Source organism: Ips typographus, linkage group LG1, assembly GCF_016097725.1.
Source record: "Ips typographus isolate SLU linkage group LG1, UJ_Ityp_2.0, whole genome shotgun sequence".
NCBI lineage: Eukaryota > Metazoa > Arthropoda > Insecta > Coleoptera > Curculionidae > Ips > Ips typographus.
Genome location: NC_138422.1, coordinates 12,310,661 through 12,326,891, shown reverse-complemented (window position 1 = coordinate 12,326,891; position 16,231 = coordinate 12,310,661). Strand labels below are relative to the sequence as shown.

General features: G+C 35.5%; 1 protein-coding gene and 1 long non-coding RNA gene across 6 annotated transcripts in view; one reads left to right on the top strand and one right to left on the bottom strand.

Moving 5' to 3' along the window:
• The window catches only part of LOC145730572 (rho GTPase-activating protein 20-like), a 198,144-nt gene that overhangs the window by 152,754 nt on the left and 29,159 nt on the right, over window positions 1-16,231 (bottom strand). For all 5 annotated transcript variants that reach the window (XM_081981861.1, XM_081981846.1, XM_081981877.1 and 2 more), the window contains one exon: window positions 8,538-8,812. In XM_081981861.1, the coding sequence (XP_081837987.1) occupies window positions 8,538-8,747 (210 nt within the window). In that variant the 5' untranslated portion in view covers window positions 8,748-8,812. The remainder of the gene's footprint in view (window positions 1-8,537; window positions 8,813-16,231) is intronic.
• Window positions 75-1,622, top strand: LOC145733435 (uncharacterized). The gene is made up of 3 exons (XR_014179212.1): window positions 75-1,138; window positions 1,217-1,399; window positions 1,463-1,622. It is a non-coding gene; the product is annotated as an uncharacterized LOC145733435 (long non-coding RNA).

The window sequence follows — 16,231 nt, the reverse complement described above, 5'->3', positions numbered from 1 at the left end:
AAGTGGTGCTTAACCGGCCAATCCATTAGAAGACTGGTTAGTGGGTGGGTAGTACCCGAGTACCACTTAAAGTGCCGTCCTGTTATCTGTTCAGCGATCGTCCACCTAATAACACCAATTAATTTAAAGCACCTGAAAAAGCGAAAACTCATTTATTCCAGTTTATCGACGGTCGCTATCACTGTTGCAGTAGTACTAAATAAGGTGGTAGGTAGTACGACTAATAGATATCTTAATAATTTATATATTAAAGCGAACGTTCATATCTCAAGGAAAACGATTTTTTTTTGCTCGCCAGATAGAAAGATGGTGTCTCGTTATAATGGAAGATGGTTCAGATTTATTAAGCGCGCTTGTAATTGCTGATTGCTCTACATTAGGACCATAAATATTGCTTGTTAGTGATATTAACAGGGTATTACTTTTGCATGTCCGTGAGAATCTTTATTTCTGCTTTTATGCTTTCATTGTTTCTTCACGACTGTCTACTACACGTAGTTAATATTGACGACTTATTGAATCCAGTGAATCTACAATAATTAATACTGTATCCATAATGTTTTTGTCAAAAAAGGTATGTAAAACTGGTTATATTATTAGAAACTTTTTGTCTTCGGTTGTATTAAATAAATGCACATCAAAAGAACCAATTCAGGCACTGAAATTTGGACTATTTGGAAATCTTAAAATGCCAAGTAGATGTAATTCTTGGAGGAACTATGGTCCATTTATTTTCCCGTGGCGGTTACGTCATCATTTGCCTTTTTTGTCTATTACATGCGTTCCGAGGGCGATAGAATTTTGATGTCATCTAGTCACGTCAGCAATGAATCAGGACGACAAGGCTCGGAAAATCGGCCGCCATTGTTGACAAAAAGTAAACAGAGAGACATTTTTTTATTTTTGATGTAAATTTTACAATATAAATATATTTTTTAATAAAGGAACTAGAGTTTGTGAAACAGAAAAGGATGCCTTTTCTAATAGAAACACTGTCACAATGAAACAGCCCATATATTTACTTACTCCCAAGAAGAGTTTTTACAAGAACACTACAAAAACCAAGTTTATTCAAGCCAGTGGTTCTCGAAGAAACATGGATATAGAGTATTAGGTGTATTTAGCAGAAGCTGACAAGGTGATTTAATTAATACTATAAAAAGGACTCTGGTAGAGGTATTAATGAGCTGCTAATACTAAATAGCTTATGTTTCAGGTACCTTTATTTGCCTAATCTGGAGTTTGCTTATCATGCTTTGAAAGGGTCCAAATTTAAAAAGTCCCATTATCAATTGCTCTAAAAGACTCTAAACAAAAGGTGTTTCAAGCTATGGTTATAATGGTGTTGTCAAAATCCATATGCAGAAAGTTGAAATAACAAATTTCTAATAAGTTTCAGGTAATATTAGAAAGATACAAGTTACTTAATACATAAATTTGATCAAATGCCATTATTTTGCAGAATTAGCCTTTATAAATTTTGCCGTATCTTCTCTGACTATAAGGCTAGAAACAGATGGTGCTACTGTTAAATACTTTTCCATCAGATAGTAGGTTAAATTACTATTTTAATTGTATTATTTACACATTATGAAATATACAAATAAAATCTATAAAAAGTACACTCAAGTTTATTTTTTATCTAAGAAGTCTAGTTTTCTTCATTAACAATCATAAAATTAGATAATTTCTTTAACTGAGGTACCTACCTGCTCTTACAATAAATTGAACTGTAATTGAAAAAACATGTTAAATAAATCACACAACAAAACCAAATTGATATGTATTTAATGCTGGGTAAATTTACAAAAGGAAATAAATAAGCAATCTATATCACAAAACCAAGAAGCAAGTTCTTAAAACACCAACAATTCTGTTATAAGTTACAACACTGCTTTAGGATGTAATAGTCCCCAGGATACACACATTGCCTTTCCTTTCTTGCAAATTTTATGGAATAATTCTTGAAACGTTGGTATTGGGCTGTTAATGACTCGTTTGAATGCACCTATCTATGATGTTCTTTCCAGATAATTTAAATTGAATGTGGTTGTTGTTCCCAAGCCAAAGTTTGATTGAAACTTTCCGCCTTTGTTTACCACCAAATGTTGCAAGTTTTCCAGTTTGGTGAAGAAAAATCTTAAATTCTACGAAAGTCTCGCAATAACAACACTAATTAATAAACTTAAACAACCCTAAATTAAGTTTTTATTTCTTTTGTTTGTCGTTTTTGATGTTTTTCAACTTTTTAAAATTCCTGACCTCAAAATGTTTAGCCGACTGTCAGTTGGGACTATGCTCTATGTTGCCACATCTTCCACGAGCAGATGTGAACCTGGTGTATTGTTGGTTACAGTAATAAACGGACCGATGAATTATACAGATTTCGAAAAAAAAAAGCATTTATTGCATGGAAAACATGTGAGATTCTTAGAATGTTTTTTTTCAAAACAATATAGTTTTCTCATTTTCATTTATAATTGCTTAATGAAAGATACATATTGTGAGGTTTAAACGAGGAATTTGTCAATACCGCAACGTCCAAACAGGTGATTAAAAAGATGGATAGCCTAGCTTGTAATAAACGACGTGCGTAAATTTCAATATGGCGGAGCACTTGATGACGTAACCGCCACAGGAAAAAAAATGAACCATACACTGTAAGTCAATGAGTAAAAAGAACAAGTATCAGGAGGTAACAATAATACAAATTATAACCCGTTTGTGCATTAAGCGAGGGGGACGGAAGTCCACCATCTTTGATTGCGCATTCGCCTACTGCGCAGTTGAATTGACGCAAAGTCATTGAAAGTTTGGAGTTTCAAACCCGCAAAAATTTGTTGTTTGTATTTGTTGTAGTATAGTGTTAGTTTGTTTTGTTTGTTTGTGGTTCTTTAACAGTTGAGTTTTGCAAATTTAAATTAAGTTGTACAGTGGACAAGATTAACAAGTATTGACGGCCGCCATATTACTCCCCCCCTCCCCCTTGTTTCTGTCACCCACTTGGTTTGCTATTGCTCCTTCCTGCTATGTTTACATTTTTTTTATTCATTGCTGTAAGTAGTAGTCTTCACGAAACCGAATTTGACAGTTCTGACGTTAAGTAACACTTTAATACTTTGCTTGTGACACGCGACAGCTGTCATAACTGTCAAAACTCACTCACCAGTGACCTGAAAGTCTAAAATTCTAATTAGATGTGTTTCTTTGATGAGTTTCACTGTAAGTTGTGTCTACAGCTTCATGGAGCCAAATTTCTCAGTTTTAACATTAAGAAACAGTTTGATACTTTGCTTGCGTCATGTGACAGCTGTCACAACTGTCAAAGCTCACTCACTAGTAACCTGAAAGTTTAAAATGCCAAATTTGTGATTCTAGTGATTCTAGGAGCAGTTTTACTGTAAGTTGTGTTTACAGTTCCATAGAGCCAATTTTCTTCTCTTCTTTTTCGAACTTTTCATATTAAATGAAAGATTCTAGTGTGTTGAAATTCCATTCTACCTTTCTAAAAACTATTTAAATTCATCTTTAGCATTTTCGTAGAGTTTGCACCTTAACTAGGTCAAGTTTCTGATGTTAAATTAAAACTCTCATTTTGAACAATTTCAATGTAATTTCAAATTAAAGCTTCAGAAATCTATTCAACAGTCTTTTTGACTTTCAGAAGGTGTTTTTTCAAGTGATCTAAAGCGTTTTCAGGGCGTTTAAAATGTAAGATAGTACATTTTTAAGCTTCTGATGATAAATTAAGGCTTCAAGTCTGTTTAACTGTCATATTGACCATTTTCAATTTGTGTTTCAAAGACAAACGCTCTGCTTGCTCCATGGAGCTAGTTTTCCAGGTTACACCCGTATACAGTGTGGTCCAAATTGGTGATGCATGTATGGGGATATCCGTTATCGTAAGAGATACAGGATCGGTTAAATGGGAAAAGTTTTAGGGAATTCAATGCCAAATTCTTACCCGGTTTTGAAATTAGATTATCATTGCACTTGGTAAGTCTCACAAGGGCATCAATAGGTACATCATTGAAAAGGCTTTTTTAAGCGCTTTCCGAAAAAATCTAAGATGGCGCCCATAAGATTTTTGGCGATAAAAAATTTCTAATTACACTATCGTATTCTACGTCAAAAAGTGCCCTAATAAGGTAACATTTTCAAAAACATTTTTATCTTCGTTAAGGACCTATAAGGCAAAGTTAAAAATGCAGTGTTTCACGTTTTCCCAATTTCCCGGAAAACGGCAAATAATAATCTAATTTCAAAACCGGGTATGAATTGGGCATTGAATTCCCTAAAACTTTTCCCATTTAACCGATCCTGTATCTCTTACGATAACAGATATCCCCATACAATGCATCACCAATTTGGACCACACTGTATGTTTTACTATGTGTATGTCAGTTGGTTTTTGAACCTCCTTTCATACAGATGGAGTTACAAGCCTGATGAAGCCAAAAAGCAGAAACACGTGTCGCCGGGTTATCATCCTTGTTCCTCTAGAGAGGCAATTCCGCAAAAAAAAAATTAATCAGAGAGGAACTTAATTTTTTTTTTTTTTGCGGAATTGCCTATTAAACACTTTCCTGTAACTATTATTATTATCTGACATTTGACAGAAGTCATCTGACATTGCCAGAGACTTAACAAATGTTCGAGAATCACTGTGGTTGGCAACTCCCTCGATGCGCTTAGAGAGTAATTCATCTTCGAGCCTATGACTTTTAAATTAAAGTTTAAGAGCGCATACATAGATTATGAACTCTTTGCGGTCACTTTTTCATATTAATCCTCTTAAGGACCAAGGACAATTAATATGTTTGGCGTCCGCGGGTCTGTGGGAAGATATAAATTCAAGGCCACCTTCAAGAGAGCCTGCACCACTTAAGCAAACGAGGCTATCGTTTTAATTAAATGATTTAGGGTTCGGCATTTAATTTAATTGGCCCATAGAATCGACTTAGAACGAGTGGAAGAAGCGTTTCAAAATATATGATTTCCTGTGTCGTTTAGCGATTATTTTAATTTACCCGCGTCAAATTAAATGTAAAATAAATGGGGATCGGAGACCGCGAGCAATCCACGTCCATCCTAGTGCAAGTTATTAAATATGATTTAAGTCGGTTGGGTTCCTAATTCAAAAGATTGAATGGAATAATTGAATGCGATAAGGAGAATTTCCTTTCATTACTCAATCCGACCGAAATCGAATAGATCCACCATGAGTGGAAATCCGAGCCCTCGTAAATCCATCGCCGGATAAGGCATGAATAATCCAATATTCCCATTAATCAATCAATCGACCTGCCGCATTACTGCAATACCTACTACCCGTATTTAAATCAGCTTATCTATGCAGGAAATATCACACTCAATCGCACGAACAGGTATTCCTGCTGGCTGGCCAGATCTAAGCCGTGCTGACCGTTTGTTATGCGCGTGGTATGTCTTATGTGACCGTCCCTAGTGTGTATTGTATGTATATGCAATCGAAATTGTCAGGAAACGGATTATCTATTAGGCAATTGTGCATATTCACCTGAATTTGGAATATCCACTATACGTATACGTGAACGCGGTGGATGCGCAACTTATGTGGTATGTCGGGTTGCCTATACGGTTGTTTACGTCGGTCAACGTCTAGTGATGACCTCTGTAGGTCGTTTGTCCGTCATTATTTATGTTTCGACAAAGCATAACCCATGTATATTGTCGTATTTTAACCATAGTTTAAAGGTATTTTATGGAATTCATATATTTGCTTTAATAACCTGCGGACAATAGAAGGAAACGGCAAATAATATACAGTCGTACAGGATCCTTTTATACTAGTCGACAATGCCTAGTTCCGGAGATTATTGGCCTTTAACTATGGTTGGTTAAAGGACAGTTATGGGGATCAAAGACCAATAATTGTTCGCGAAAATAAAATCGAAAGCCCTGCCATTGCACTTTGGCTTCGACTATACGATTCAATTATATACAAATACGAATTAAAGAAATCAACGTGATAAATGTCAGCTGCACGTGAGTTTATATGCATTTTTATAGAATAGAAGAGGGTGTACTCTAGTAAGAATGACTCTCGAATTTTTTCATATAAACTGCTCATGGATTCCACAGTGGATGGTGCTGTGTTATTGTGCATTGCACAATAAGGCAAAAATAGTAATTTGGCATACCAACATTACCAACTTCGTTGTTTTTCATAAAAGCGGTTATTTTGGTTTTACTGACCGACATTTTCTTAGAAATGTTGGTGAAATAGGAGTCTGGAATTCCACACTTTTTCATTTCGCATAGGGTAGCAGTACTCACTTTTAAAGCTTGTGATGCTCTATCATACACATTGGAATAATCAATTGGGATGACATCTGGAAACTGTTTCTTTTCGTACTCCAAAAAAAGCAGCACATTTAGAATTAGCATTTGGGCTTGCTCATTGTAGCGCAGCATTTTTATACCTTTGATATATGTTTACATTAAAGTGACAGTAAATGTCAACGTTTTTAATTTGACAGGATGACAAAATTAACAACGTGCCTTTTTCCTAAAATTGTTTATTTCACATGTTTGATATGCGAGAAACAAAGATGTAAAAAGATGACGTCATTCTCAAACGGTAAAAATCCAACTATACCTTAAACGTTAATTAGATACGACTTTTCGGAAAATTTGCGTGTCTATATATTGAAAACTGTGTATTCTACCGATATGAGCACTATACAAAATAAAAGATGATTAAATTTGCTACATTTTAGAGTCTTTGAGATATTCGCTTTTGAATGTCTGTAAGCCTGACAGACACCACGCGACTAATCGTGACTTTCTAGAGCAGATATTTTGAAAATTATTCAAGATACCAAAAAACTTATTTAGCTTTCATTTTGTATACAGGGTGTCCCTGAAAGGTCTTTACTACGCTCTGCCGCAGTTAGCTGGGCTCAAAATAAAGCGATTTAGCCATATTTGCCTTAATCCAAAAGTTGATAATTACAGAGCTACTTCTGGAGTAGCAGTGTTTTAAACTGAGATTAACGTACAAAACTGAGATAACGAAATCGAAAATGGCTAAATCGCTTTATTTTGACCCCAGCTAACTACGGCAGAGCGTTGTAAAGACCTTTCAGGGACACCCTGTAGAGTGGTCATGTCGGTAGTAACCCCCAGATTTCGAAAATACTGACTGAAATTTTGTTTTATTGCATTTCTGACTATCCTTCATTTTGGAAAGAATTTATCACAGTTTCAGTTAAGTAAGAGTGGTTTATAAAAAAATCATCTTATAGGTCCCTGGATTTTAAGGTTAATTTACTGCTTAAACTGCAAAATTCAGGGCCGTAACCCCCAGATTTTGAAAATACTGACTGAAATATTGTCATTGAATTTCTGACTTTCCTTCATTTTCAAAAGTATTTATGACAGTTTGAGTTAATTAAGAGTTGTTTATGGAAAAAATGCTAGACGTACCTGGATTTTAAGGTTAATTTACTAGCTACACAACAAATTTCAGGGCTGTAACCCCCAGATTTCGGAAATACTCACTGAAATTGTGTTTCATTGCATTTTAACTGGAATTCTTTCATTTTTGATGGTAATGTCACAGTTTTAGTAACGTAAGGTTTCTTATGTAGAAAATACAGTGCATCTCTGGATTTTAAAGTTCATTTAATAGTTACACAGCAAATTTCAGTGCCGTAAGTTCTATATTTCGAAAATACTGAATGAAATGGCGTTTCATTTTGACTTTCCTTCATTTTCAAAATGATTAATGTTTAGAACGCACAGTTCGGGTGGGAACTTTTGATATGTTCACTTTCTAACAAGTCCAAACGAAGTCAAAAATTGTGTTCCAAGCATTTCCCTCTGTATCATTTTTTGATCAGTTATTGCCTGGACTATTCAGATATTTCCGGACGGTTTTTATAAGTATTAACAAAAACACTTTCTCATTTCTGAAAATTAGAAATAGTTGTGCTGTGACACGCTGTATAGCACAAAAACCCCAAAAAATTCGTTCAACTGTGGAAACCACTGGAAACGTATCAGAAAGACTATCTCATATTTGCGACAACAAATCTAAAACTGATCTCAATTTTTTTCCTCGTACATACACAGTCATTCGTTTTTATGTACCTACAATAACAAATAGCGTCTTAATCAATCAAATTTTGATAAATTGCAGTATAATAATTGGAACAATACGTAAACGTAAATTAGAAAAAAATTGTTTTAGAAACAGCACACCGTAAATAGTATCAGAACAGGGTAGTTTTTAGGCTCTTAAATGGTGCTAGTTCAGTTAGTTTGCTTTTTATTTGTTGCTAGTTGTATTGCTAGTTTTGTTTGTTTTTTTGTTCTTCTGCACGTAAACTAGGTGTGAAATGTGGTGAAATATCATATCATTATGTCAGTTATGCGTATAATACTGTGGAGCTTTATATGAGTACACGTTTCCACAAAAAGGCAGAGTTTCAGAGACCTCTTGTTCTCTCTTTCTCGTCTGTCAACAGTGTCAACAATAAACAATCACGTACCTCTTTTAATCCGTCTAGCCGACCCAAACTCCTGGCCTGTCTCAATCCAGCCTCCGCTCTTCGGTTCTTCTTTCTCTTTTCCAGTAATCTGGGTTTTCTGGATGGTGTCACTGGTTCGCATTCTTCCGGATCCGAGTGCACTTCCGGACAATACGTATGTCTTCTGCGAGAACTCGGGCTGGTAAGCCGTTCTAGAAAACTCTCGAACATTGTCAGAGATTTTTACTAAATGTTCTGTTTGAGGACTGGCATTTGCTTGATTTGTGGTTTAATATCTGAAATAAAAAAAAGTGTTAGACTTTGTCAAGGTATAAACTAACAATATAAAAAAGAAATAACGACCTAGAATTTGTAACGTTTTAATAGAGTTATGAATCTGTATTCCAATCTACATTACAAACTTAAGCAACAAGCATATGGATTCTATCTATAATACAAAAAATGATGAAACGGGGTTAATTTACTTAATACCATGTCCTTATGTTCTTGAGCCATGATATCCTTCTTCTTCCGGGCCCTCTCTTTCCAAACACTTTTTCTTGGAGGATGGATTTTAAGAGTTCGTATTTGTTGTCATTTCTCATTATATGTCCGAGATATTCCAGTTTCCTTCTCTTAATCGTTTCCATCACCTCTTTTTCCTTCCCCATTCTTTCCAGTATTGTTTCGTTGGTCACTCTATCTACCCATGATATTCTAAGGATCCTTCTGTATAGCCACATCTCGAAGGCTTCGAGCTTCTTTTGTATAGCTTCGGTCAATGTCCAGGATTCCATGCCATAGTCTACAATATGGAGAACACATAGCAGCGCAGGAATTTTACTTTGATATCTAATTTGAGTTTATGGCTTTTGAAAAGCTTTGACATTTTGATAAAGGCATCTCTTGGTTTTCTATTCTACATCTGATCTCTTGTCAGTGGTCCCACTGTTCGTTTATTAAGGTTCCCAGGTAGACAAGTTTGGATACCCGTTCTATTGATATATTTTTAATAATTAGTTGGCAATTTTCTTTCTTTTGTTTACTTATGACCATGAATTTCATTTTGTTGTTCATTTTTAGCCCATATCTTTCACTTACTTCATTTACTTTGTTCATTAGCTGTTGTAGACCTTCTATACTATCTGCAAATATGACGGTATCATCTGCATATCGGATATTATTCAGCAGTTCACCGTTTACAAGAATTCCATTATCATTCTTTTTCCAGAGCCTCTCTAAATATCTCTTCTGAATACAGATTGAATATCAGAGGGGAGATGATACACCCTTGTCGTACGCCCCACAGAATGTTAACTGCCTCTGTTGTTTCATCTCCAGCGTTGATTTTTATGGTGGCTGTCTAGTTCCAGTACAGGTTTTGTATATGTAATTCTGAGGTCTATATCATCTATTCCGGTGCCTTTCAGCACTTGTATCATCTTCTGGTGTTGGACTTTGTCAAACGTCTTGTGGTAGTCCACAAAGCAGGTATAAATGGCGCAATTCATGTCCCTAAACCGTTAGAATAATACTTGTATACTGAACAGTGCTTCTCTTGTTCTAACTCCTTTCATGAAGCCAAATTGTGTGTCTGCTACTCTTGTATATTCTGCGATGGTTAACCTTTAGGAAAAGTTTTAGTAAATAGCTCATTAATTTTTTGATTCTTCATCCAAAAGCTTAAGGAACTCTGTCTGTATTCCGTCCGGTTCTGGAGCTTTGCCTTCTCTCAGCGATCTTATGGCTGCTTCTATCTCGCTTGTTAGTATTGGTGGTCCAGTTTCTGTTGGTAAGGAGGGGGGATCTCCTCTCTCATCGAAGAACAAGTTCTCTATGTATTCCTTCCAAGTGTCTTTAATGCTTCCTTGGTCCACAATAAGTTCTCCGTTGTCATTGACGAGTTTTCCTACTGTTCTCTTTTTGTACTTGCCAGTTATTTCTCTCACTTTTTTATGTACATTGAAATCATCAAACCAATAACCTAAGTAACCGAATTCCACATAAAAACGGTCACTCTGTATATTATAGCCAAACCACTAATTTTCTGGCAAAAAAATCACCCATTTTAGTAAAAGTTAAGACCTACTGGAAGTGGGAAGAAATCCCATGTTCCTGTTATGATTACTGGATAATTTGAGAAATTATTTATCGGTACTAAATAAATATTCATCTATTGTGTTCCGATCGTAAACGATAATCAATCAATGGAAACAACTAAATCAACGTTCTGGACAGTTTTAATCGAGCCGTGGTAAGCGTTGGGCTATAAAGTTCTAGGGCGTTTTGTAATAATTGTAAAAATAATCGTGTCAATGACAATGCCCCGTTTAAATCGAACTTTACGGCCAACGGTTAATAAATTTTCAATTTAATATATACGGCGGTCAAAAAGGCCAATAACGTTAGGCATGTGGCAGATTTAATGTCGGTTTCTCTTAAAAGCGACACAAAGAAAACGTTTTTATTGCCGCCGTTTGGCCGCGAACGATTGATTGATCGATCGCGATCGGATCTATTCAATCAGAGAATAATTAGGTTAATGTACCATGTTTATTGTGGGTTTCTATTTCAAATTGCTACACGTTTTTGTACAGAGCCGCCATCGAAGATCGCATAAGGTAAATAAAGCTTGCTTGTTGATTGTTATCTATAAATAGGATGAAAGGAAGAAGGCGCAATTACCGATTTCTTCTTTTCGTTTTTTTTTTCTCTATCTTAGCAAAAGTCCTACTAAATTAGCTTTCAATAGTATCCGTGTGCGCGGTCTTCGAAACACACAGCAGTTATATAGCAGGACTTGGTATTTACTTACATAAATTTGTCATAAGTTTGTACCGCCGTATCTTGTAAACATGAAAAGCGTACACCAACGCATATTTAATTCCTGCCTTAAGGAAGATTAACGTTCCGGAATTTTGCGCTGGGAATATTGGTTTGCGTATACAGTACTGCCAATAACTTCATACAAACAACCATAAGAACTAGAATTTACTGCTCTGTTTGCTTGCCCACCAATGATAAGTTTTCAAATAATTCGAATGTTCCTAAGATTAATTAAACAATCTTATTAAAACCGACTTCCTAGTTTCAAATTAACGGAATCTTTCATCATGTCTATAGCGCCCACTCTTCACTTTATAGTTAATTAAACTCATTTCGCTTTTATGGGCTTCCATTACTTTGGCCCAAAGCGACGCAGAAACGCCAGAAAACACAAGTTCAGCTACTAGTACAGTTAACTTTAGTTAATTTTCTTTAGGTTAAAAGCACCCATTCGAATGTGAAGTGTGTTTTTTCAAGCTCGATTGCAGCTTCAAGTTCGTACCGGAAATACACGAAAAATACTTAAAAGATATTTACATTTACTTCATCAGGAACTGATTGCACCATTACCAGCTTCGGAAAAGACCCTACAAGTAATTATCTTAATGAAACATATCCGAACAAGTCAATTGGCATAGCACGGTTAATGGTGTGGACATCTTCAAACTGTGGATGATGGTAAATTGTTTAGGATGTCGGGTGTGGTCTGTATAATAAATAATGAGATCAAAGTTTGTTTAGTCAGATATTTCTAGGCTAATTAACGTCCTGGTTATAAGTAATTATACACAAAGTCAGATTCTTAAGCATATTTCGAAATGTGGCTTTCTCAGACGCATTCTTTGATAAAACCATAATTACAAACTCAGCTGTGCTGAATGTTCTTCAACCTTCTCCATCCGTTTTTAGACATATTTTGGCCTCTCCGTGTGTTTTCCAATTTTGTCGATCTTGTGCTATCCGGAACCAGCCTCGATCTAATTCCTTCATATCATCTAGTGCCTTTAGATGCTCAGTTGTGCTGTATTCGCTTTGAAACCCGGCTTATTGTAGATATGTATTATTCTTTTTGAACAAAAGCACAACTTGTGCATTATACCAAGTATTAGGTATTGCACCATCCTGTAGATATTTGTTGAGCAGAGTATGAAGGATTTCTCTATCTTACATCCTGCAAATTTCAACATTTCCACTGTAACATGGTCTTCTCCAGGGCATTTACCGTTCATCAGCAAAGCTGTTCTTACTTCTTCCAGTGATATTTCTGGAAGGTCTTCTAAGCCCACATTTGTTACTGTTACCCGATGACAGTCAGCTTCCGCAAAAGGCATCCCAGAAAATTATACTACCATATCCCAGGAATATCTACTATAGCCCAGAATGGGGGTATATTAGGGGTCTTTTTTACTACTTTTTGAAATTCAATATCTAGGTAACATGAAGAGCTAGAGAGGCCAGTTTTGGCTCATTTTGTAGTATTTTTTATCCTCTTTCGAGTTCGAATAAAAATGTTGCAATCATTCAAAAATTGAAAAACTGACATTTTTCAAAAAGTGCAATTTTGGCAATTTTTTATTTTGCTCCATAAGGGTACCAATGCACAGCTTTAGGGCATATTTATACCAAAGGACCTTAAATAAGGTGAAATAAGTACAAAAACAGCACTTTTCATTTTTCAAAAAAATTGAAAGAATGGAGGGATATGAAAACATAATTATAAGAATTGGTAGAGAAGAAACATGTTTTGCGCCAAAATTTTGACCAGATCGGTTAATCAGAAGAAGATCTCTGCCATAACTATTTTCATGTTGTTTGGTGACTCAAATACCATAATGGTTTATATTGGCTTGAAACAAGCTGTTTGCACAATGGGTTTTGTTATAACCATTAAAAACGATTTCCAGCAAAAATAGATCATAATGGCGTTCAATTATTTTAGTATCAAGCGGCCTAAATAAGGAAGTATTTACTACGAAGTAACCAAATCCATTATTCATTAGGAAGGAATCAAATGATTTTTCTTCTACCTTTGGCTTTTGCTTAGTATCTGAGAAATTATATTAAATTCTATAATATTTCTTGAAGTTGGTAATATTTCTTAAATCCAACACAGTTTCAAAATCCATAAGCACATTCTTCGTTCGCTTTTTTTCTTTAACAGGGTCTGTTAAACTCGTCTGGGGACCGAAAAAACTGCATACTTCTGGTCTTTTTTCGATCGGGTACAAGTTGTCACCTCGATTTTGGCGAATCCCTTTACCCGAACAAACATCGCATCGAAAAAAATCCGGTTTCGATATCACACACATGTGACAGACGCCACAGCGCCATACGCTAAAGATATGTATTTTATCAGATGCCGTTTAAATGTTGATACAAGCCGTTTAACCAACGTTTCGTATGAAGGTCAATGTCATCAAGGACAGCAACGGCAAAGATAATTTTCTTATTTATATGCGGCCCACGCGATTATTTGAAGACTTTTCAGCTCGCTTCTTCTTATTTTGTTTCGGTTAATTTTTCGACTGGTCGTCGTGTTCCTAGTGTGATGACGTCGTACCGCTTAAAGGTTCAATAAAATGATATTTCAACTTTGGTTATATTTAAATTTTTGAAATTCAAATGAGCATTACCAAGAAGCCGAAGAAGTGGTAAAGGCGAAGATATTTCTCGTCGTAATCCATGTAAATCGTCTTCGACGTTATTGTAATGCCACACACGGATCGTTTGGCGAATTGAAATTCTAACGCCATACAGGCGAGTCGCATTCCATTTTTACAAGCGTCATAACTTTATATGGCAGACCGACTTTTGTTAAATCGACTGGAAAATTGATCGCTCCTTTTGTTTGCTACTGTTCGAGATGCTACGCCTTTTTCATGCCAATATCGATGCTAATTTTCGTTAACCGTCGAATTCTAAAAGAATCCGGTTAAATTCTAAGTAAACAGATTAAATAGGTAATAGCATACCATGGACAATTACAACGAAGTTTTTTGCGTCAAACAAACATCGACTAGATATACGTTTAATCTTCATATTTGACACAGATAAATTTCATTGGTAACCAACCAACCAAATATCGTGAATTCTGCTATCCCTTAAAGAACCCCGATTTAATTTTGCCCCCGTGTCCAAAGGTGAGGTCCCTAAGGTTGCCCCTAGATCATCAGATATAGTAATCAAAAGTAATCAAATCCAAATGTTCGTTTGACATGTTTTAATAAGGGATGCCAAGAAATGTTTACGGACTAAATTTCTAAACCGTTACGATTCAAAATAAAATAGACAATCTTCTACCCTAACTTATTTACAAAACTTAAAACTAATAATATTCTACTTGCCAGAAGCGAAACTTGAAAGTCTTTATGGGTACACACAGTCCACAGTTCCGATCACCAGTACAGAAGGCGAACTCTCTAAGGAATAGCAGGGAAATTTCTTTGCTATCATAGAAAACCCTTCTCTATCCTAATATATGGTACTCTTTACGTTTCAATTGGCGAAGATCGGCACTCAACGTAGCTTTTCGGGTTGTGTAAAATAGAAAAACCAAATGAGGTCTTGCTATGATTTTATCTCTCTTGCGGCTATGAAATTTTGTATTTGCCAATCTTTCTTTTCTGTCGTCTTCTAAAATTCAAACGTTTTGTTTTTTAACCTTTATGCCCGTCAGTGTCAACATTGTGTCAATAAGGTTGTGTTGGGGACCAATTGATTGAATTTGCACCCCCCTTTCTTTGTTTTTGAGTTTTTAGTTAAAGTGTTAATGCATCTATTAGTTATTGTTTTTGAAGTGTAAGCTGTTCATGATGGAATGGTTGTGTTATGGCTATATGGGTTCCATCAACCCATCTTAAAGTCCCATCCTACTTTCTTACCAAATGCATAAAAATTGGTAGCATGTTTACAAGCAACTGAAAAATATTAATGGTCTAACAAGAAAATAAGAAACTGAAGAGGCAGAACTACAATAAATAAAACCAACAACAAAAATGGCAACTGCTGTCCATTCAATGGCCAAACATCAGTGAAAATCATTCCAAACCATCAGTTGCCTGATCAGGACAAATTCCCCGAACTTCTTCTTTTTGGAAAATAGCTCAAACGTAAGCTTTTTCCAAAAATCTGCTAACCAAACAACGCCCTTCCAGCCTCTTTAAAGGTTTCGGTCCAAATGTCTGAATTACTGGGGGAAGTACAAACTTAGAGACAGACACCACCAGTCTAACACGTTTTCCAGCCTCTTCAGACCTTCTTCCAAGTTTTTTCTTTTCCTTTTACTATTTTTTCTCTTGACAAGTTTTTGAAGTTGTTTTTTCCAATCTGATTATTCAACCATTTTTTTTTAATAAAGCCACACAAAAATGACTCAAAATATTTAAGGCTGGAGAAGTCTTTACGACAAAAAAGTGGTATTGTATTTTCGATGGTTTTACGGGGTACAGAGAAAACGGTAATAGATAAAAAAAAAGTAGCATACGTGTTCCGATCCTTTCTTATTAAAGTGACGGTAAAACTGTTTGTAGCTTAGATCTTTAATAAGATTTATTAAAAATATTTAATTTTCTGATGTGTTAGTTTATATGATTTCCGATTTTGTTTGGTATTTTAGATATTGGCCTTTTTTTAGATTAGCACAGGTCTTTTCTTTAAATAAAAGGATATCAACAGAATTAAATGACGTAAAAATATATAGGATGTTCCATTTAAAAAAAATGTAACTTACTGTCAGAAACTAAACGGAATAGAAAAAAACTGACTACGCCATTGGATTCTACATGAAAACTTCTAGCGGAAACCTCTTCTTGAAAACTGTTGTGCCCACCTTACTAGGATCTGGGCTAAGGCTAGTCTGATCACAGTTCCTCCTCCAACTTCAAGTCTTA